This window comes from Coenobita brevimanus, chromosome 70 (genome assembly GCF_032717465.1).
Source record: "Coenobita brevimanus isolate Jiangsu-jjx chromosome 70, ASM3271746v2, whole genome shotgun sequence".
Lineage (NCBI taxonomy): Eukaryota > Metazoa > Arthropoda > Malacostraca > Decapoda > Coenobitidae > Coenobita > Coenobita brevimanus.
Window position 1 is genome coordinate 44,027,902 of NC_137023.1, and position 24,847 is coordinate 44,052,748.

Here is a 24,847-nt window from a genome sequence, read left to right on the forward strand (position 1 = left end):
GCATATTCTAACCTGGGGCGAATCATGGCCACTTTAAATTTTTTCATCATCTCCTCATCCATATAATGAAATGCTATTATTATATTAGTCAGGAGTTTATACGTCTCTCTAAATGTCTCGTTAATGTGTTTTTCAGGTGACAAACTGTCCTGGACCAGCACTCCCAAATCTTTCTCTTCTCTCGCTTTTGTGATTGGTTCATTACCCATCAAATAATTCAGTGATGGCCTCTTGGTACTTTTACCCATTTCCAATATTTTATATTTTTTTGCACTGAATTTCATTTCCCACATCCAGCTCCAATTGTGTATCCTATCCAGCTCCTCCTGCAGCATTTTACAATCCTCCTCAACCTCTACCTTCTGCAAGATCTTTGCATCATCAGCAAACAGTCTTGCATAACTGTTCACTCCATCTACCATATCATTTACGTAAATCAGGAACATTACTGGCGCCAACACCGAGCTCTGTGGGACTCCACTTGTTACTTCCCTCCATCCAGACATCCTATCCTTTATGACTGTCCTCATTTGTCTGTCTCTCATTCCAGGCAGTTCCCCTTCAGTCCTCCTATATGCTCCAGTTTCCACATTAGTCTCTTATGGGGTACCTTGTCGAAGGCCTTCTCTTCGTCTTCTTCTTCTCCTTTTGGCTCTCCCCTTAGGGGTTGCCACAGCGGATCACCCGTCTCCATCTTACTCTGTCTTCTGCATCTTCTTCTCGTACACCTACCACCCGCATGTCCTCCTTTACTACATCCATAAACCTTCTCTTTGGCCTTCCTCTCTTTCTCCTGCCTGGTAACTCCATTTCTGGCATCCTCCTCCCGACAAACTCCTCATCCCTCCTCCGCACATGTCCAAACCATCTCAGTCTTGTCTCTCTAGCTTTGTCCCCAAACTGATTTACGTGCGCTGTCCCTCTTATATGTTCATTTCTAATTTTGTTCAACCTCGTCACTCCTAGTGAAAAACGCAACATCTTCAATTCTGCTACCTCCAACTGTGCCTCCTGTGTTTTTGTAAGTGGTACTGTCTCCATTCTGTACAATATGGCTGGCCTCACTACAGTCTTATAAACTTTCTCTTTCATTTCTGCAGAGACCCTTCTGTCACAGATCACTCGTCACCTTTCTCCACCCACTCCATCCCGCCTGCACTCTCTTTTTTACCTCTCTACCACACTCTCCGTAACTTTGTACAATTGACCCCAATTATTTGAATTCATCTACCTTTGCCACCTCTACACCTTGCAGCCTAACAGTTCCCCTGTCATCTCTCTCACTTACACACATGTACTGAGTCTTGCTTTTGCTTTTGCTTACCTTCATTCCCCTTCTCTCCAGTGCATATCCCCATCTCTCAAGCTCTGCCTCAGCTTCCTCCCGGCTCTCACTACATATCACAATGTCGTCCGCAAACATCAATGTTCACGGAGGCTCTTGTCTAATCTCATCTGTCAATCTGTCCATCACCATTGCAAACAAGAAAGGGCTCAAAGTCAATCCTTGATGCAATCCCACCTCCACCTTGAAACTCTCAGTCATTCCCACTGCATATCTCACTGCTGTTACACTATTGTCACACATGTTCTTCACCACTCTCACGTACTTCTCTGCCACTCCTGACTTTCTCATACAGTACCACAACTCGAAGGCCTTCTCCAAATCTAAATAAACACAATCCACCCAACCATCTCTCTCCGGTAGCAAGTCAATCGCTCTCGCGTAAAAACTCAACAGGTTGGAAACACATGACCTTCCACTTCTGAATCCAAACTATCAGCCAAAATATTCATCTCTTCCAGATATTTTATCCATCTATCTTTCAAAATTCTCTCGCACAATTTTGCAACCATGCTGGTTAGGGACATTGGTCTATAATTAAGGGGTTCTTCCCTGTTTCCTCCCTTATAAACTGGTACCACATTTGCCCTCTTCCATTCTTGAGGCACTTTCCCCTCTTCCAGAGAACACACAATTAAACTGTGAATCTTATGCACCAGTTGTTCTCTGCATTCCTTCAGTACCCAATTAGAGATTCCATTTGGTCCTGGGGCTTTCCTTACATCTTGAGTTTCCAGTAACTTATACACTTCAACTTTTATATCTTTTGTCACTACATTTCTAGTCACTCCCTCCCCTTCCACAAACTCCTTTTCATTACTGAAAACTGATTGGAAACATCATCATCATCATCATCATCATCATCATCATCAGGACCTCCTTTCCCACCCAAGGGCAGGGTGAGGAGTACCAATGTCCAGACAGCCCAAAATTGCCCAGTCCAATAGGCCATGCTTCCATTCACTCATCATTCAAGCCCCCGGAATCCTAGCTCTATCGGATATGCCAAAAACATTCACCACGTTCTGTAGCTTCACATAATCATATCCGACAGAGTCAATCCAGACGCTGCCACATTAAAAAGGGGTGCCAAAAATCCCTGATCATGCACTTCTCACAAAGTTCATCCAGCCAGCTCAATCTGTCAGTTCCCTAGCCTCACCAACTTCCAAACCACTCTTCCTCACACATTCATCCACCATATCTCTCCACCTTCTCCTTGGCCTACATCGCCTCCTCCCTCCTTCGAATTCGCTCAGATATACCTTCTTCACCACTCTATTGTTCATTATTTCTGCTTGCATTGCCGCATCCTTATAGACCTCCCCTTCTACTTTCAGTTTGGTGATTCCTTTCCTTTGTTTCAGTTTGCCATTGACAAATCTATAAAACAGTTTGGGTTCATCCTTACATTTGTCTATTATACCTTTTACAAAATTCCTTTCTTCCTCTCAATGTATTCTTGTGTACAGTATTCATTTCTAGTTCTTATATATTATTCCTTTGTTCTGTTGTTACCTCTCTTTCTCCAATTGTTCCACACCGTGTCTCTTTCTTTTTTTGCTATCATACACCTTCTATTAAACCACTCCTTTTTCCTGTTTTTTTTTCCCCTTACTCTTGGCACATATTTTTCCACTCCCGAATTATACAGGCCTAGAAAAATATCCCACTTCCGCAGTATCTCTCGTTTCTCTGAATTTTCTCCAATCCACATTTTCAAAAAATTTTCTCAATCCTGTAAAGTTTGCTTTCCCAAAGTTGTATCTTCCCTGCCTATAATGCTCGTCTCTTGGCTTCACGTTCCCTGTTATCATCTGGAACTCAATGACCACAAGATCACTCTTTCCAATGGGGCACTGATATTTCAAGGATTCTATTACATCGGGTTCTTTGGTAAACAGTAAATCTAGTCTTGCTGGTGTGTCCTCACCTCGGAATCATGTCTCTTCTTTGACCGACTGAGTCATCACACTGTTCATTGTTATATTTAATAATATAGTGCCCCACGAATCTTCGCTGCCTCATGAGCCCCATTCCTCCCAGTTCACCTGTTTACAACTGAAGTCACCCATTAAAATTATACTATTGCTTTTCTCAATCATTTTCTGTAAATAACTAGCCATTTCTGACAACATTTCCCTGTATTCATCATCACTCCATGCACTTGTCTCAGGGGGAACATACACTACCGCCATATCTCTCTTGCAATTCTCTCCATATTTATCACTTCCCCTACCTTCTCCCATTTCCACAGTATCTAAATTTATGTTCTTCACTGCTGTCATCACTCCTCCTCACGTTTTTTCTTTTCTGTCTCTTCTCCACAGTCTGTATTTACCATCACCCATATGAACATCAATATCTTCCCTTAACTTGGTCTCTACAAAGCTCATAACATCAGGTTCATGTACTCTCAAAAAATCGTTGGTTTCTAGCCTTGCCAATATTAAACCATCAACATTAGTATACTGTATGCCACCTTCAAATTATTTTTGATGTTTTTTATACCCTCTTTCCTCCTTCTCTCCGTCAGTACCACTTCCTTAATTTCTGATCCATGACTCTCTAATAAAACACTGAATTCTCTTCCTCCATTCCCTGTTCGTTTTTTACCTTTGCTTCCTTTACTAACTCCTTTGTGTTAGCTCTTTCTTCCTCATTTGCATCTCTCCTTATCCAAACAATTTTGAGCCCTTCCTTGTCTGATAATTTCCATGCTCTACTGATAATTTCGTTTACTGTTGCCTGGGACTTAAACTTTACCTTCAATGGCCTTGCCCCTCCTTCCTTGTACTCTCCTAACCTAAACACCTCTTTAATCTCTTCTTGAGCTTCGTTGTTTTCCTCCATGACTACTGATATTATTCCTTTAACCTTACTCAGTTCTTCTCTTTCTCTTTCTGATCTTATTGTCATATGTTTTTCTTTAACTCCTGAAATTATTAAACATTTTTTCTTATCTGATACATCTCTAACTAAAGATTCTCTACTTTTCAGTACCCTAACCACTTCCCTCTCCACCTGTGTGTAATTCACCGGGTCAGTCAGGATCACTTGATGGTCGTGATGGTCAGCTTTTACCCTCCCGGAAGGGAGCTGAGAGCTCATATAGTCCGATCTAAGGGCAAGGCTGTGACCTCGCATAATGTGTGTGTGTGTGTGTGTGTAAAATTCTTTTAGAACTGAAGCTGCACTTTGTCTGCAGTGATATCTAGTACAGTATTTAGAAAAGAATGGATAAGGCTGCCTTAAAAAATAACAAATCTAAATACACATAATGGCATGTATTCAGCACCTTGAATATAAAGAGATCTAAGTACAGTAGAACCTCTCTCATTCGGACTATATGGGGGGAAGGGTTGTCTGAATAAGCAGACTGTCCGGACCATCAGGGTAATCTCCAGTTCATACCAAAAACTATCTACATATGGTATGTTTGTTAATTATTAACATACGTGGCATATGTCAACCCTACGTAACTGCAAAAGATGAAAGGATACTAAAATAACCAAACTAATCATGTACGACAGTTTTGTATTGCATAATTTACAGGTAAGGCCATGACAAGAAACTAGCCTACATTTTAAATTGTAGTAAGTGACTAAGGCCTGTGTAGGCAAAAAAATAAATTAATTAATTAACTGTAATATTTGGAATAAAAATAAAACTTATGTAGGCAAAAAATACATTGTCATCTTTGGCATATTGATAACGCCCATCTGGGCAAGAAGCTAATGTTTGATGTACAAGTAAAGCACATTTAAGCACAAAAAATAACCTAAAGTAATCATTAAACGCTGCAGAATATTCTGACCCATTTTTGTGTAAGCAAACTCCTCCTTTTAACACCTTTATTCATTACAGAAGCTACACTTGCATTAAGGGGCATGGTAAGGAGGATTAACTTTAGGAAAACAGCATAAAAATATAAATGGTTGGTGAACTAGTTGATGGAACGAATGCTAGCGTGTGTTTAAACAGGTGCCCATGCTGCGACCTAGCGTGATCCGAGACTAAACGAATGACGATCGCTTTCCGCGCCAATACTGAAAGTGACTTTAGAATTACTTTCAACATATTTTTGGAGCTTATTATTTTTAAATTTTGTCCGGATTAACAGAAATCCGGATTAAAGGGGTCCGGACCAAAGAGGTTCTACTGTATTTTCAAATGGTTTTACCATATTCAAAAATCATTCAGACACTTATTTTTCTAACATTCTGAATTTTACTTGCTGTTCCCTCTACAACACTGTGACTGTTACTTCCAAAAAGCTAATTAAAAAAAAAACACAGAAAAACAAGCTTGGTTCCATGTTTACAGAACCAGTTATTTTTTAACCACTCACCGCTGGCAACTGACACCATCGACAAAGCTCTCAGTAGCAATAGAAGGTAGGGCATGGTCAAAGTCATGGTCAAGGAACTGGCCCCACTGCATCAACATGTGGGTGCAGTGGTGGTCAGGTGAGACTTGCTCAGTGCTTATAACTCGCGATGAGACAAGACGTGCACTTGGCTTGAAGAACCCATGGTACCGCTTTGTTTTAGACCATCCTGGAGAAATTACAACGAAAATTACAAGCGTCAAGAAAATTACCAAGCTTACTTCCCAAAAGTCAGAAACTTATCTATCATCCAGTTTTTCTTTGGCTCCCAGCAAAAGTGCACAGGCCTGGGGCTAGACTATTCAGTCCTGACACTTAAGGCAGGGGTAACCAGCCTCGGCTGTCCTTGAGTGGCATTATGCGAGGATTAAACCTCAATTATCCCTCATACAGGACCTTTACAGGCTCCATCCAGCTAGAGTGTCTTAATCCACTAGATCACCAGGCATCACTTGGTTATATGGTTACCACCCAATGTAGTACAGTACATGATTTCCTGTGACAAAAGAAACCATATGGCTTGTCACAAAACATAGTCCCTGAAGGCAGAACTAACCTGAGGATGATGGGTAATCCCACCTACCACATTTTAGAAATTTACATGCCAGTACTGTACCTACAATGACAGTCAAACAAATATATTAACTTTTGAACCCTACAGCCCAGGGAAATTCAACCTAGGATGATCTGAATAAAATAACCTGACAGATCCCAGAATTATATTAAAAATCAGAAGACTGAGAAAGTTAATATCAGCCCTAACTTAGTTGGCTGTTACTGCTTCTGTTGTCTGGCTCAAGCAAATACAAATCTAATGGACCACAAAAATCTTGGTACTTCAACTTTTCTCTCTCTCTCTCTCTCTTTTTTTTTTTTTTTTTTTTGGTAAAGCTTAACCTGAAGGATTGTCTGTGTTTCAAGAATGAGGTGAATGAGGCTGTGGTGAGGAAGGTTGTAGTTCTATGAGAACAGAATGATGAACTGTAGATACCAAGGTCTAACAGATTAGAAGGTGCACTGCCAACAAAAAGAATAAGTGTTCAGGCTTCATTCAAGATACTGGTTGTCATTAGGAAAAGTACCTGTTGTATACTAGCCATAATCTTCTTAACCCTCCACAATCCAGTGGTGTTTCTCAATATTGTTCTTGCACCCACAAGATGATTTCATTCATCTCTGAGTAGATCTCTTGCAGTGAAGGGGTAAATGAAAGCTACATGTAATCCCGCTAGTGCAATAACTCTCAGCTAAGTTGAATAAAAAGTGTCTGAAGGTAGCTAGATTTAAATGAATATATATTGGTACATCACTAGAATGAAGGGGATAACAGGAGGAATGGCTTTAACTGCTGATGGTAAGGACATAAATTTACATTACCACATGCTGCTGACCTACTGGTCATGAAATAATTTTATGCATTGCAACTGATCAAAAACTGTACTCCTAAATTTGGATCAAATGGGCACATTTGAATCTCTCACATATCATAATATCATTTTCTTACCAGCCAGTGAGATACTGTATATACTTCACTACTCTCTTCCCACTTCTCCCTCCCACTTAAATCTCCCTCTCACTCATTGTTTCCCATCTATCCCACAACTGAGAAAACCCGAGTTCAATTCCTGGGCCAGTTAGATTCTTGGACAAAGTTTGTTTCCCCTATGTCCCTTGGCCATGTTCACCTAGAAGTTCTATTGGGGACTGGATGTATATTTGACTGCTGCATCATGTGTGGAGTACAGTACTGTAGTTTAAATGTTTGCTATATGCCTTCTGTGAATTATACCCTGAGTTTATCTTTTAATACTTTATGAAATCTTTTGGTGGAACTGTTCTGATCATACATGACCTGACATTGGAAAGATACATTCATATGATAAGACATCCATAACATAATGAAATATTATGTCATCAAGTCTATAAATAGATAAAATGGGAGCAGGTTTAAAAATACTAATCATACACACATGTAACATTAAATTCTTCTCCTTCAAATTATATTACCCTAGTCCTTAAAAATATAGAATCCAGTTAATATGGCACTGCTACAAATTTATTCACTTGGAATTATATGTATGACACATACCTTATAAAAGATTAACTCTTTCAATTTTTTAAAACCTCATTATTTCCAGACACCTCTGTTCATCGTAAGTTCTGTTCATTGTACTAACAACTATTCAAAGGGCTTACAGTACAGTACATACAGCCTTCTTTAACCCCTTATGCAAGACAGATTTTTCTGAAGCTGAATGAAATACTCTGGACACAGCAGGATTTCATTGCTTAAAAATGTACAGTCATCCCTTCCAAGTTGGGCATGTCCAACTTGCATGGATGTGGCTTGAGAGGTGAAAAAATTATGACCCCAGTCCATCTCACACTAATACTAATTTAACTTCTGTGGGTTAAATTTGGCTGAAAACTTCAGAAATCTTCAAAACCTATAATGTTTGGCTTCAGTGACTTACCAATTATCGGACATAATTAAACCAAAGTTATGTTGGATAATGCATTTTTTTGGATGATGCTGTACTACCCACCCACCCCACCATGGGTGGTATAACCCCTACAAAAACCCTATATTGTACTATATAACTATCCAGAAATAAAAGGGGCAACCCCAAAATAGAGTTTTCAAGAAAAAAAAGTAATAGTACAGTAATCTACACTGAAAAAAAATGCATGCAGTAATGCAATAAATCAAACACATGCTGGACAGTACAATATTTTACAGTAAAATATACATTTACACTATGTATGTTGTACTTACCATACTGTAGTACTGTACAAGATGTGTTGATTACTCATATCTAGTTGGTGGCGCAGAGGAGATACCACAGTGCGTAACCATGTGAATTGCTTGGTTATCTCCTGCGTCTTCTCAGGGACAGAACTTTCTTTGCACACGTGGTAGAAGGGGGAGCATGCACACACATGACAGCACAAACACAAACAACATAAGCCCCTGCAAAAGCTTTAAGGGCTGACTGCATAATGTTGGCACAAACCTGCATCAGACAGCTTACTAAGTGTGACTGAAGCAGAAAGGGTAGGCTGAGCTTTGGTTTGGCAACCATTAGCAGTTGCACGTGGGTGGTAGAGAGTGGCACGTGGTTTGAATTACTCAATTTCCCCAAACACTGTCAGTTAATGTCATAAAAAATGGATATGGCTTTCATTCAGACAGATTTCATGCATTTTTGGATAGTGATGTCTGTCAGTTAATCTGGCATCAGAAACTCAGGGTGTGCTGTATTTCTTTTTATTTCCCCAAAGATTATGCCAAATAATCATCTGTATTAAAGCAATGAAACAGATAGTGAACAGAAGTAAATTATTCCCAGTAGGCTAACAGCAGCAATGTGTGTGTGTGTGTGTGTGTGTGTGTGTGTGTGTGTGTGTGTGTGTGTGTATTTACCTAGTTGTATTTACCTAATTGTGATATACAGGAAATAAGCCTCGCTCGTGTCGTCCTGTCTCCGTTTCTCAGTAGGTCAGATTTTGCTATGAGCTCGTTTAAGTGTTTAAACTGGATGATCTCTTTGTCCAGGCTATACCTCAGGTCTATACATCTATTTGGAAAACTATATTTCTTGATATCCTTCTTTAGCTTTTTCAGTTTCATTCCATGTCCTCTAGTTACCTTACCATCCCATACAAATAGGTTTTCTCTGTCAATTTTTTCTACTCCCATCATGTCCCTGAACACTGCAATCATGTTGCCCCTTTCTCTCCTTTCTTCTAAGGTAGACAGATCAAGCTTTTCCAGCCTTTCCCTGTAAGACAGATCTGCCAGGCTAAGGGCCATCTTGGTTGCTGTTCTTTGTATTCTCTCGATCTTGTTTATATCTTTCATTTTACGTGGGGACCACACTACTGCTGCATATTCCAACCTGGGGCAGATCATGGCCACAATCATTTTTTTCATTATCTCCTCATCTATGTAATGAAATGCCACTCTTATGTTAGTCACGAGTATATATGTATCTCTAACTGTCTTGTTATTATGTTTTTCAGGTGAGAAACTATCCTGGACCAGCACTCCTAAGTCTTTCTCTTCTCTTGCTTTTGTGATTGGTTCATTACCCATCAAATAATTCTGTGACGGCCTCTTGGTACTTATACCCATTTCCTATATTTTACATTTCTTTGCATTGAATTTCATTGCCCACATCCATGTATCCTATCCAGATCCTCCTGCAGCATTTTACAGTCCTCCTCAACCTCTACCTTCCTCAAGATCTTTGCATCATCAGAAAACAGATTTGCATAACTGTTCACTCCATCAACCATATCATTTATGTAAATCAGGAACATTACTGGCGCCAACATCGAGCCCTGTGGGACTCCACTTGTTACTTCCCTCCATCCAGACATCCTATCCTTTATGACTGTCTTCATTTGTCTGTCTCTCAAAAAGTTTCTCATCCATTCCAGGACGTTTCCCTTCAGTTCTCCTATATGCTCTAGTTTCCACATTAGTCTCTTATGGGGTACCTTGTCGAAGGCCTTCTCCAAATCTAAATAAACACAATCCACCTAACTGTCTCTCTCCTGTTGCAAGTCAATTGCTCTTGAGTAAAAGCTCAACAAGTTGGAAACACATGACCTTCCACTTTTGAATCCAAACTGACTTTCAGCCAAAATAATCATATCTTCCAGATATTTTATCCATCTATCTTTCAGGATTCTCTCACACAATTTTTTGACCATGCTGGTTAGGGACACTGGTCTATAATTCATGGGGTTCTTCCCTGTTTCCTCCCTTATAAACTGGTACCACATTTGCCCTCTTCCATTCTTGAGGCACTTTCCCCTCTTCCAGAGAACACACAATTAAACTGTGAATCTTATCCGCCAGTTGTTCTCTGCATTCCTTCAGTACCCAATTAGAGATTCCATCTGGTCCTGGGGCTTTCCTTACATCTTGAGTTTCCAGTAATTTATACACTTCCTGTACTTCCACTTTTATATCTTTTATCACTACATTACTAGTCACTCCCTTCATATCTTTTATCACTACATTACTAGTCACTCCCTCCCCTTCCACAAACTCCTTTTCATTGGTGAAAACCGATTGTAAACATTTGTTCATTATTTCAGCTTGCATTGCCGCATCTTTATAGACCTCCCCTTCTACTTTCTGTCTGGTGATTCCTTCCTTTTGTTTCAGTTTGCTGTTGACAAATCTACAAAACAGTTTGGGTTCATCCTTATATTTGTCTATCATACCTTTTTCAAAGTTCCTTTCTTCCTCTCAACGTATTCTTGTGAATTAGTTTCTAGTTCTTTTATAATCTTCCTTTGTTCTGTTATTACCTCTCTTTCTCCAGTTGTTCCATGCCGTGTCTCTCTCTTTTTTTGCTATCATACACCTTCTATAAACCACTCCTTTTTCCTGTTTTCTTTCCCCCTTACTCTTGGCACATATTTTTCCACTCCCGAAAGATATCCCACTTCCTCTGTATCTCTCTTGTTTCTCTGAATTTTCTCCAATCCGCATTTTCGAAAACTTTCTCAATCCTGTAAAGTTTGCTTTCCCAAAGTTGTATCTTCCCTGCCTATAAAGCTTGTCTCTTGGCACCACGTTCCCTGTTATCATCTGGAACTCAATGATCACATGATCACTTTTTCCTATAGGACACAGATATTTCAAAGATTCTATTACATCGGGTTCTTTGGTAAATAGTAAATTTAATCTTGCTGGTGTGTCCTCACCTCGGAATCATGTCTCTTCTTTGACCCACTGCGTCATCACATTATTCATTGTTATATTCAATAATGTAGTGCCCCACGAATCTTCGCTGCCTCCTGAGTCCCATTCCTCCCAGTTCACCTCTTTACAATTAAAGTCGTCCATTAAAATTATATTGTTGCTTTTCTCAATAACTTTCTGTAAATAACTAGCCATGTCTGACAACATCTCCTGGTATTCATTGTCATTCCATGCTCATGTCTTGGGGGGAACATACACTACTGCCATATCTCTCTTATCATTCTCTCCAGTTTCTAATTTCATATTTATCACTTCAACCCTGCCATCTCCCATTTCCACAGTATCTACATTTATGTTGTTCTTCATTGCTATCATCACTCCTCCTGTTTTCTCTTTTCTGTCTCTTCTCCACAGTTTGTGTTTACCATCTCCCATATGGACATCAATATCTTCTCTTAACTTGGTCTCTACAAAGCACAATACATCAGGTTCATGTACCCTCAAGAAGTAATTGATTTCTAACCTTGCCAATACTAAATCATCAACATTAGTATATGCCACCTTCAAATTATTTTTGTCGTTTTTTTATACCCTCTTCTCTCCTCCCCGTCGGTACCACTTCCTCAATTTCTGATCCATAACTCTCCAATAAAACACTGTCTTCCCTTCCTCCATTCTCTGTTCGTTTTTTGCCTTTGCTTCCTTTACTAACTCCTTTATTTTAGCTCTTGCTTCCTCATTTGCATCTCTCCTTATCCATACATTTTAAAACCCTTCTTTGATAATTTCCATGTTCTATATTCAATCTCTTCTTGAGCTTCGCTATTACCTTCCATAACTACTGATATCATTTCTTTAACCTTACTCAGTTCTTCTCTTTCTCTTTCTGAGCTTACTGTCATATGCTTTTCTTTTACTCCTGAAATTATTACACATTTTTTCTTACCTGCTACATCCCTGACTAAAGATTCTCTACTTCTCAGTACCCTAACCACTTCCTTCTCCAACCTTTCCTTGTTTTGTTGTTCTATAATCTCTTTCAAATTTACATTTCTTTCCTCCTGAATTTTCTTCCACCCCTTACATTGCTCCTTTATTTCCTTAATGTGCTTATTTTGCATCCTTGATTTTGATTCATACTAATCTAGTTTACTTTTCATCCTGTCCCTTTCTTTTTCCAACCTCTTATTCTCCCTCTTGAGCTGTTTTATTTCATTTGAGGCAGATTCATTACTCACTTTTAATTCTGTGACTTCTTTTTCTTGTTCATCACTGCATGTGCAAACTTTTTCCAGTTAATTCTGTAGAATTTTGATCTCTCTTTCCTGCTCTAAGGTCCGTTCCTGCAACTCTCTAATGACTGCCCATACCTTTTTTAGTTCCTGGACATTCCTCTCCGCTGTTTTCTCTACTCCTGCTACTCTTGTTTGGTTCAGCTTAGTACTTCCATTTCCCACATCATCTTTAGAGAAGCCCACAAAATCCTCGTCACCCGTTGTAAACAAAGCATCGTCCCTCTCCGCCATGATGCAACCATATGGAAACTTTCTATTTCCATTATATCTTGTACTCTTTATGACTGAAACCGCATTTTTTTTTTTTTTTAACTACTCTCTGACGGGACCACCATTCACGAACTCATTCACATAATCACAATAGGCTGTTCTCCTTTTTGCTGCTGATTCAGCGATTATTTCCCATGATCCAGGAAGAGCTCCGTCTCTGTCGACGACCTGCGTGTGTGTGTGTGTGTGTGTGTGTGTGTGTGTGCGTACGTGCGTGTTTGCTACACTGAGATGGGTGGGAGGGAGAGAGTCTAAACCTTTCTGGCAGTAACACTAGCTGTCAAATAACATTGCATTTTAAGACTCTCATGTGTCACAGCCTTGCCTGTCTTACCTCTGAATAGTGGGGTATGCGGCCAAAGCATGTATGCAGCTCAGAGAAGAAGGATGCCTCTGCCCTACACAGTCTCAGGTTACCCTTGAGCAAGGTGTTGCACTCATCAGTCAACCAAATGTGTGCTTGGGTGGATGATTACCATCATTCTGAGAAGTACTACTACTATGGGAGTGATATGGGGTCAAAGCCCAGTAGCTGGCTTTGCACAACACACCCAGGTGGGGAACTCAACCACATTTACCATGCAGTAAAGTCTGGGCTGAGACTACTGCTCATACAAATCTCCTATACATAGCTCATCCTCTTGGGGGCTATGCCCCCTACATTTTCTTTGCACCTTACCATGTGGAAGGACCCCCCTCTGAACCTGGCATGGTACTGTTTGTTACAGATAGATGGCTGCATGCCTGGGGTTGATGGGTCTGTGCAGCCACACAGACCAGGACAAAGCAAAAAGAGCCACTGAATAATACGCTACCCCCCCCAGGGGTGGGGAGGTTTCAAGAATACTCCCCCAGTATCTCTGCTTTTCGTATGAGGCGACTAAAAGGGTTGGTGGTGGGTTAGTGCCGTATCCCATAAAAAGAACTAACTAAACAAGCAAATAAAGCACCTTGGACCAGGATGGACCATACACTGATGACTAGGGAATGGACAAAGAACATTCTAAGGGTCGGGACATGGAATGTGAGAGGAGTGAATGATGACGTGAAAGAAAGAGAGATTGTTCAGATGCTTGAGGATGCAAGAGTGGATGTATGTGGACTGACTGAAATAGAAAGATGAAAGGGTGAGAGAATGGGAATACATTTTAGGAGAATGAGAGGGTAAGAGAGGGAGTATGTCTGATGATAAGCAAGAAGTGGAAGGAGAATATAAGAGAGTATGGAAGAGTGGGTGCAAGGATTGTATGGGTGGGGATGAAAGTAGGTATACAAGCTTGAGCGACTGTATGAGTATATTCGCCAATAGAGGACTGAGTGGCAAGAGTGAAAGATGAGTTTTAGGCAAGTGTAGAAGAATCTATGGACAAGTCTGAGAGAAGCGAGACAGTGTTTTTGATTGGAGACATGAATAGCAATGTTGGGAATGTACGAGTGGATGAAGTGGTTGGTCAGTGGGGTGTGCCAGCTGAAGTAGATGAGAATGGTAGTTCTTTGGTGGACATCTGTGCTGGTAAGGGGTTGGCAATAGCCAACACCTTTCGGCTTAAGATGATCCACAGGTATACACTCAATCCTCGCAAATCGCATGTTTATAAATCACAGATTCGTAAATCATGGCTAAGTGGCTGTCAGACTGCTGGCACCCATAAATCACTGTTAAGTCATAAAAATCGCGGACCTAGGCACCGAAGTGGGCCTTTTCCGAGGAGAATCGTAAACCGTGGCATTCAATTTGAAAATCGCGACCCAACAACCAATCACCACCCATCCCTGGTGGCAAGTGTGCATACTAATGCCGCCACGTTGTTGTTGTTCTTCCCGCCAGTCCGCACACTACAGACCATCGCCGTGGAGTGCGAGAGCTACCTGCCTATTTTTGTGCATCCTCCCCCCCCTCCTACCTTCCATGGCCCCTCCTGGACACCCGATGAAGCGCTCTAAGCAGTATGGCATCAAGAAGCAGCCACCGTTGTCATACAGTCAATGTTTGGAGCTCAATTGTCGTGTTGAGAAGGGAGCACCCCCACCTCATGCTGAGAGGCTCTAAGTTCTTCCCAACACCACGCTACTCCATTCACTTAGGCAATATCATTATAGGATTAAGGTGAGTTCCCTTAACATTGCTTATTTCTATTAAATACATTCACTGAATATTCCTAAATTTGTATATTTGTGTTTGATGGTGCCTAGATAGGTATAGGTAGGGTGCTGTGGGGGGTGGTTGGCCAATGTCCAGACCCAAATTCATTTTTCACATAAGAGTTATTATTTATAAACCACGGAATTTGTAAATCGCCGCAGTGGTCCAGACGCATATTGCCACAATTTACGAGGATTGAGTGTACATGGAGAGTCATGAGGAGAATGGATGGTGAATTTGTCGAACAAATGGCAATGATAGATTGCGTGTGTGTGGATGAGAGAATGAGAAGACAAGTGTTGGATGCAAGAATGTGAAGAGGGTAGGGGAATGGAATCTCAGACCATCACTTAGTGATGGCCAAGGTAAGGCTGCAAAGAAAATGGGTGAAGAGAGGAAGGGGAAGACAGAAGGAAACAGCTCCTGTGAAAAGAGTGGAGAAGTTGCAAGATAGTGAGAAAATGGCAGAGCATATGAGCATAGTGGAAGAAAGATTGGGAAGGTATGAGTTAGAGCAGATGGAAGGGATGGAAGATGAATGTAAGATATTCACGGAAGAGATAGGCGCAGCGTGTGAGGTGGTTTGTGAAGTGAGGAGGAAATGCAGGGGTGTGCGAGGGACAGCATGGCAGAATGATGAGGTGAAAAGAGCTGTGGAACAAAATAAGAAGGGATATAGTGTATGGCTAGTGAGCAGAGGTAGGGGAGAAGATGAGAGAGAGAAGAGAGAGGTATACATGAGCAGGAGAAGGGAGGTGATGAGACTGGTGACGGAGAGTAAGAAGAAAGTGGATGAAGAGTTTGGGAGGAATCAGAGTGTAAAATGGAGGGAGAGTAAGAAATTGTTTTGGAAGGAGGTAAAGAAAGTAAGACAGTGTGAAAGGGGAAATAGTAGGGGAGTGAAAGATGGGAATAATAGATTGTTGGTGGAGAAGAGAGAGAAATTGAGGAGATGGAAGGAACACTTTGAGGATTTATCAAATGTATAAAGTGAAAGCAGTGCAAGTATAAGTGGTTGGGGAATGGCTGGGAGAAGAAGAGATGAGAGGAGGGAGGAAGAGATAAGCAGGGTGGACGTAGTGGAAGCAATGAAGAAGATCAAGATGGGAAAGGCCCCAGGAATTGATGGAGTGTGTGGTGAAATGCTGAAGTATGGGGATGAGATTGTTCTGGAATGGATATGGAAGTTGTGTAGACTGGCTTGGGAAGAGGGAAGGGTTCCAGTGAACTGGAAATCAGGTATAATTGTTCCTTTATACAATGGAAAAGGGGACAGAGAAGTATGTGGTAACCATAGAGGTATTTGCCTTCTTTGTGGGACTGGAAAAATATGTGGTACAAAACTCATTGATAGGGTTAGGCATATAACAGGGGAGCTAGTTGGAGAAGAACAAGGGGGATTTAGGAAGGGAAAAAGGTGTGTAGATCAGAGTTCTAAGATGTTTAGTGAAGAAATATCTAGAGAAGGGAAAGAAAGTGTATGCTGCCTTCATGGACTTGGAGAAAACTTATGACAGAACAGATAGGCAAGGTATGTGGAAGGTATTAAGAATATATGGAGTGGAGGAGAAATTGTTGAGTGCTGTGAAGAGTATGTATGAAGGAGCTAGGGCTATGGTGTGAGTGGATGGTGAGCTGAGTGAGTTCTTTGATCTATATGTGGGACTGAAACTGGGATGTGTGATGTCTCCATGGCTGTTTAACATATATCTGGATGGGGTTGTAAAGGAGGTGCAAGGTAGGGCAGTAGATATGTGGGTGGCTCTAATGAATGAGGGTGAAATATGGAAGATTCCCGTGTTGCTGTTTGCTGATGATACAGTACTGTTGGGTGAAGATGAATGGGAGTTGCAAGATTTGGTGAATGAATTTGGGACAGTGTGTAGGAAGAGGAATCTGAAAATTAATGTAAACAAGAGTAAAGTTATGGTGTTTGAGAGGAATGAAGTCACAGAATGCACAGTGAGGTTGCATGGTGAGGATATGGAGAATGTGAGTGCATTCAAGTACTTGGGTAGTGTGATGAGTAAGGATGGAACTTTTAAGGATGAAGTGCTTGAAATTGTACAGCTAGGAAGGAAGGTTGTTCGTTCACTGAAAGAAGTGATGAGAAATAGCGAGGTAAGTATGGAAGTTAAGAAGTCACTGCATGATAGTACTGTGATCCCTAACCTAATGTATGGAAACGAGGCATGGACCTTGCTAGAGGTGAACAAGTCAAGAGTGAGAGCAGTGGAAATGAGTTGCCTGAGAGGAGCATGCAGAGTGACATGGAGAGACAGGTTGATGAATGAAGTAGTGAAGGAACGTTATGGGGTGGATGTGGATGTGGTTGAGAAGATTAGGAGAAATACACTGAGGTGGTTTGGACATGTGGAGTGAATGGAGAATGAAAGACTGACTAAGAGGGTGTGTGTAGGTGAAGTGGAGGCAGGGAGAGGGAGGGGAAGACCGAGTATGAGGTGAACTGATGAGTTGAGAGGTATATGAGGGAGGGGGGAGTGAGCTGGGGGAGGATAGTCAAATGGAGGGTAACAGAGCGACTTGGAGGCGTTTTGTCTGCGGCCACCCTTCGCGGGATTAGGGCATCGGGCTATAAACAGATAGACAGATAGACAATACTGAATACATACTGTGTTTCAACTGACCAAGTTACGCAGTACCCAAAGTTAACATTAACTGTTTAACATGGATGACAACTGTAATGGAATCCAAGATTAAATTGTACTGAAACAATGCAATCTGAATCAAATGCTTAACTGCTTCCTTATTTCCCAAGTACAGTACTGTATCTAGAAAACTCCAATACATTAAAAAAAGGAGTGTTAACAAGGCAATCCAACTTACCTATAGGTGTGTTGAAGCCATTTTCATATATGGGTGGAAGGAAACGCCGGAAGCCAGTAAGCGAGGCACCCCAAAGTGGGTTGCGAAGGTTGTTACAGGTACCATCAAGGGAGCGGAATCGAGAGTGGAAGCACATATCATCACAATACACTGTCCGCCGGTGGGCCAGGCAGCCAGACAAGTTTCTCAGTAACAACAACTTGTCCGGTGACAGTAGATCCTTGTAACTGAAGGCTGAAAATTTTTCAGTATAAACATGTAATGTGATCAAGGTAAGAATCTGTGAATATGTGATAATGTTTAACTTTTACAGGATAATAAGTTAACAAGATTTTAAAGTCTGAATTAAAAAATGCTTGCTTTAAGAAACAAAATGCTAACTGAAATGAGATATAGGAACAGCTCATCAAAAAAGTATTGGTGCACATTTCATGTGAAACACTATGCCACAACAAATGGTGGTCCCATCCAACATAAGCACCCCAGCTTCCAATATAGCTTGCTGGAAATATTATCCATTTAATCTATAAGAATTACTGATACTTTCTGCACATGCAAATGAAATTACCGTAGATTAATATTACTGGGACCCCTCCTGCATGTTGTTTTTTTAATCAACTGTACAATGGTCCATACATGCATATTTTAATAAAACAAAACTTCAATATGAATATGAAACACATTCACCAAAACTGATGCTATGGTTGTAGCAGTTACCATCATCATCACCAAACATCATCATTACCATCCTTACACAATTTTCCATTAATAAATGGGTTGGCAAGAATTCAGAAAAAGGAACAAGAAAGCACATACCTAAGTAACCTTGTGCCATGATACACACATCCCTTCATTCATCAGTTATGTCTCCAAAACTGTTGGTTCCACCTCACAGGACTTACAGTCCACACAAAAATGAGCTTCATAAGGTCTGCCAAATGATTTGCAACTACTGTACAAGAGCAGCATATCCATCCACTATTTTATGTTCTTCAATAGCTTAGATGCATTAACTTCCTTGCCCTGCTACAGTTTCATTTACCATATTCAGAAATCATGTTCTTTTTGTCTTTCCATACCTCCTCACACCCTCAAACTGATACATGAATATACCCACTCCATCAGCCTATCAATGTCCATTCTCCCTATATGACCATGACAACTCTTTAATCAACAGACTCCCTTACTTCACATCCCTCGTAAGTCTCTAATTTTCTTATCCTATCAATCTTATGCAACTCACATACAGTATATTTCTTCCACCCATCTATCCATCATGCAATCCTATGTCACCCCATAGAGGAGTGTATGAACTCGGGGCTAAGCAAGTTGGTCCTGACATTTAAGATGAGAGTGACCAGCCTCACTCATCCCTGAATGGCATTACATAAGCAATAAACCCCAACTACCCAATCCGATTGGAGCACCTTAATTACCTTCTAAACCACCAAATGCCATAATTTGGTTATATGGTTACCACCTAGCAAAGTAAATGGTTTCCTAGTGTACAGGAAGCCATTTGGCTTGTCATTCAGTGTAGAGTCACCCATAGGCAGATGGAAGAGGAAAGAATAAAGGAAAGAAAGACAGAAGAGGATGGATGGAAGAGAGGAAAGGGCGGACACCCAGAGCATCACTATATTGAGTGAGTGGATGGTGAGCACCCCCACCTACCACAAGTTAGCATTCACATTTCTTTTACTTTTTAATTCTGACCAGTAAACCCTTTTGTTGATGCAGTATCTGATACATCTCTTGCAGCATCAGTACTTGCTTTTTTATGTTCTCTTGTAGCATGTGCACTCAATCCTCTGCGTCACATAAAAAATCTTCACAGCACCAGCCACTTTACTTCCTTGAATCACCTCCCTCCACCTTCTTTGCACATACCCCTTCTTTTTTACCATGATACCATAATTAATATCTACCATCACTTCAAGTTTCATTCCATAAGTACATCACACTGTAAATCATCTCTCCCAACAATCATCACTTAACTCTTGTCAACATTAACTTCCAGACCTTACTGCCCCCACTCACAAAACTGATAACTGCAAAAAAAAAAAAAATAAAAAAAAAAAATAAAAAAAAAAAAACATTGAAAATATTCCAGAATATCACTTTCATTACACCAATTCCAATGACATTTTCTTATGGACCACAACCAGATACAGTAATTCTGTTCAGCTTGAGGGAAATCTTGTGTAGTGAAAGTGTTAATGATGACTATTTCCAAACTTTGCAGTTCAATAACTTTCTCCTACACTGAATAAAACTGTTTGGAGGTAGCAAGAAAAAATAATATGGAAAAATATGTCACTGGAGTAAAAGGGTTAATATAACAGAATTAGCAAATATGACTGGTACTCACATGTTAGATTGAAAACCATGCCAGATTCAATATGGGTCCTGACAATCTGCAAGGTCCGTTCAATCATTTCGGCAGCCCTTGCAATTTCCCGACCCTCTGATGTGGGGAATCGGAAGATGCGCAGCAACTCATGAGGAGCTGGTATTTTACCACGATCTCGCTTGAACAACTCGCTGCATGGATTTGGAAGTTGATTGGGAGGGGATAAAAGATTAACTTGCTTGCTTATAAAATAAAAACAAATTTAAAATTTCTTTGTGTGTGTGTGTGTTTACCTATTTACCTAGTTGTGATATACAGGAAATATGCTATGCTCATGGGGTTCAGTCTCCATGTCTCAACTACTGTAGTCAAACTTTGCTTTGAACTCATTTAAGCTTTTGGACTGGATGATCTCTTTGTCCAGGCTATTCCACGGGTCAATACATCTATATGGAAAACTGTATTCCGTGATATCCTTCAAGCAACTTATACTTTTCAATTTCTTTCCATATCTTCTTGTTAATCCCCCATCCCTTACAAACAAATCTTCTCTGTCAATTTTGTCTACTCCCAGTACGGTCCTGAACACTGCAATCATCTCGCTCCATCTCGCTCCTCTCTCTTCTTTCTTCTAAGGAAGGCACACCCAGCATTTCTAGTCTTTCCTTATATAACAGATCTGTCTGAGAGGGGGCCATCTTGGTTGCTGTTCTTTGTATTCTCTCGATCATATTTATATCTTTCTTCTTTACGTGGAGACCACACCACTGCTGCATGTTTCAACCTGGGGTAGATCATAGCCACTATCAATTTTTTCATCATCTCTTCATCTATGTATTGAAATGCTACCATCTTATGTTTGTCAAGAGCTTACATGTCTCTCTTACAATCTTGTTAATGTTTTTTTCATCTGACAAATTATCCTGGATCAACACTCCAAGGTCCATACCACGTTGAGTACACCGCTTCCCATCCGATCAGCAAAGTTAAGCAACGTTGGGTCTGGTTAGTACTTGGATGGGTGACCGCCTGGGAACAACAGATGCTGTTGGCATCCCTACATGTCAAGTGGGGTTGGTGGAGGATTAGTGCCCCTCCCTGTAAAACAATTAACTCTAAGCCCTTGGCCACCCCGTCTGGGATACATGGCGTCTGGCAATGAATGAATGAATGAAAAAACACTCAAAGGTCCTTCTCTTCTCTTGCTTTTGTGAATGGTTCATTACCCATCGAATAATTCAGTGATGGCTTTTTGGTACTTTTACCCATTTCCAGTATTTTGTAATTTTTCTGGGCTGAATTTCATTTCCAATATCTGGCTGCAGTCATAAATCCTATCCAGATCTTCCTGCAGAATTTTACAATCCTCTTCAACTTTTACTCTCCACATGATCTGTGCATCATCTGCAAACAGACTTGCATAACTGTTCCACTTCATCCACCATAAAGTTTGCGTAAATCAGGAACATTACGTGCACTAGCACCGAGCCCTGCGGGACTCCACTTACTGCTTCCCTACACTCTGGCATCCTGTCCTTTATTACTGTCCTTATCTGTCTGTCTCTCATGAAGTCTCTCACCCACTACAAGAGGTTCCCCTTCAGTCCTCCAGTGAGCTCCAATTTCCACATTAGTCACTTATGGGGTACCTTGTCAAAGGCTTTCTCCAGATCTAAATACAGTACACACAATCCACCCAACTATCTCTCTCCTGTAGCATGTCAATCACCCTTGAATAAAAGCTCAGCAAATTAGAGACACAAGACCTCCCAGTTCTGAGTCCAAACTGACTTCCTGCCAAAATGTCCATCTACTCCAGATATTTTATCCATCTGTCTTTCAGGATTCTCTTGCACAATTTTGTGACCATGCTGGTCAGAGACACTGGTCTATAATTCAGGGGATCTTCCTTATTCCCTCCCTTGTAAACTGGTACCACAATGGCCCTCTTCCATTCCCGAGTCACTTTCCCTTCTTCCAGAGAACACACAATTAAACCATGAATCTTATCCACCAGTTATTCTCTGCATTCCTTTAGTATCCAATTAGAGATTCCATCAGGTCCTGGGGCCTTCCTTACATCTTGAGTTTTTAGTAATTTATACACTTCCTGCACTTTCACTTTTATATCTTTTTATACTACATTTCTAGTCACTCCCTCCCCCCCCACAATATCACTTTCTTCGGAAAAACCGATTGGAAGTATTTGTTCATTATTTCAGCTTGCATTACTGCATCTTTATAGACCTTTCCTTCTACTCTCATCTCACTGATTCCTTCCTTTGTGTTTCAATTTGCCATTAACAAACTTTTAAAACAATTTAGGTTCTTCCTTACAATTGTCAATTATACCTTTTCAAAGTTTCTTTCTTCCTCTCTATGCATTCTTGTATATTCATTTCTAATTCTTTTATATTCTTCCTTTGTTCTATTATTAACTCTCATTCTCCCTTTGTTCCATGCCACATCCCTTTCTTTTTTTGCTGTCATACACCTTCTGTTGAACCAGTGCTTTTTCCAGTTCTCTTTCCCACTTACTCTGGCACATATTTTTCCTCACCCAAAGGTCTAGAAAGATATCCCACTTCTTCTGTATCTCTCTTGTTTCTCTGAATTCTCTCCAATCTGCATTTTCAAAAAATTTCCTCAATCCTGTATAGTTTGCTTTACCAAAGCTGTATCTTCCATGCCTGTATAGCTCATCTGCTGGCTCCACACTCCCTTCTATCATTTGGAACTGTCACTACATGATCACTTTTCCTATAAGACAAACATATTTTAGTGATTCAATTACATCAGGTTCTTTGGTTAGTGGTAAATCTAGTCTTGCTGGTGTGTCATCACCTTAAAATCTTGTCTCTTCTTTGACCCACTGGGTCAATACATTATTCACTGCTATATTTAACAGTATACTGCCATATGAATCTTCACTACCTCCTGAGTCCCACTACTCCCAATTCACCTCTTTACAATTAAAATCACCCATAAAGATTATGTTATTTTTCTCAATCACTTTCTGTAGGTATCTAATCATGTCCGACAAAATCTCCTGGTATTCAGCCTCATTCCATGCCCTTGTCTGAGAGGGAACGTATGCTACTGCAGTCTCTCTTTCCTTTCCCTCTGGTTTCTAGTTTCATATTCATCTCTTCAGCCCTATCTTCGCCCAGTTCCACATTATCCACATTTAGGCTGTTCTTCACTGTTTTCATCACTCCTCCTCTCATTTTTTCTTTTCTATTCCTTCTCCACAGTTTGTATTTACCATCTCCCATTTGGATATCCATATCCCTTCTTAACTTGGTTCTACAAAGCACATAATATCTGGCTCATTTACCTTCAAGAAATCGCTAATTTCTAGCCTTGTCGAAATTAGACTATCTACATTAGTATATGCCACTTTCAATGTTTTCACTATTTTTATTTTTTTGTCTTTCTCTCTCCCTCTCTCCTTCAGTACCACTTTCTCAATTTCTGATCTCTAACTCTCCAATGGAACTCTGTCTTCTCTTCCTCTGTTCTGTTTTTTTTTTTTTTCCTTGGCTTCCTTGACTAGCTCCTTTATTTATCTCTTTCTTCCACATGTGCATCTCATCTTATCTAAACATTCTTGAATCCCTCCTTGTCAGCTAGTTCCATGTCCTGTTAATGATCTCATTTACCATGACCTCTGTGTGTGTATTTACCTATTTACCTATTTGCGGCATACAGGAACTGAGCTAAACTTGCGTTGTCCTGTCTCCATATTTACATTTATCGAGTCTAGTTTTAAACACATGAATGTTCTTTGCCTGCACCATCTCTTCATCTAAGTCATTCCAAACACTTATGCATCTATTCAGGAAACTGAACCTTTTAAGATCATTAAGACATCTACTTTTCCTCAACTTAAAGTCATGACCCCTGGGGGTAGGGTTTTTTTTCAAGAATACTCCCCCAGTATCCCTGCTTGTCGTAAAAGGCGACTAAAAGGGTTGGCGAAGGGTTAGTGCCCCTCCCCGGAAAACAACTAACTAAAAAAACAAACCACAGGCCTCGGACAAGGACTGACCAAACGATGACGACCCAGGACCGGACAAAGGACTTGGTAATGGCTACGTGGAATGTAAGAGGAGCGAATGATGAGGTGAAAGAGGGAGAGATTGTCCAGGTGCTTGAGGGTGCGAAAGTGGATGTATGTGGAATAACTGAAACAAAATGGAGAGGAGAAAGTGTGAGAGAATGGGAGTATGGATGGGGTATATGTGCAGGAGCAGGTGAGAATGAGAGGGCAAAGGAAGGAGTATGTATAGTTGTGAGTAAAAGATGGAAGAGGAGCATAAGACAGTATGGATCAGTTGGGTCAAGGATTGTGTGGGTAAAGTTGAAAGTTGGAATACAAATGTGGACGACTGTGTGTGTGTATGCGCCAACGCAAGATCGTGCTAGAAGAGTGAGAGAAGAGTTCTGGACAAATGTGGAAGTGTGCATGGACAAGTTTGG

General features: G+C 40.6%; 1 protein-coding gene and 1 non-coding gene across 2 annotated transcripts in view; one reads left to right on the top strand and one right to left on the bottom strand.

Annotated features, from left to right (window-relative positions):
* Pxn (Peroxidasin) overlaps positions 1–24,847 on the bottom strand; it is a 493,078-nt gene that overhangs the window by 66,543 nt on the left and 401,688 nt on the right. The window contains exons 17-19 of the mRNA XM_080277593.1: positions 20,384–20,556; positions 18,013–18,246; positions 5,697–5,904 (exon numbers count right to left, since the gene is read on the bottom strand). Coding sequence (XP_080133719.1) covers positions 5,697–5,904; positions 18,013–18,246; positions 20,384–20,556 — 615 coding nt within the window. The remainder of the gene's footprint in view (positions 1–5,696; positions 5,905–18,012; positions 18,247–20,383; positions 20,557–24,847) is intronic.
* Positions 21,301–21,419, top strand: LOC145406565 (5S ribosomal RNA). Its single transcript, XR_013898585.1, has one exon. It is a non-coding gene; the product is annotated as a 5S ribosomal RNA (ribosomal RNA).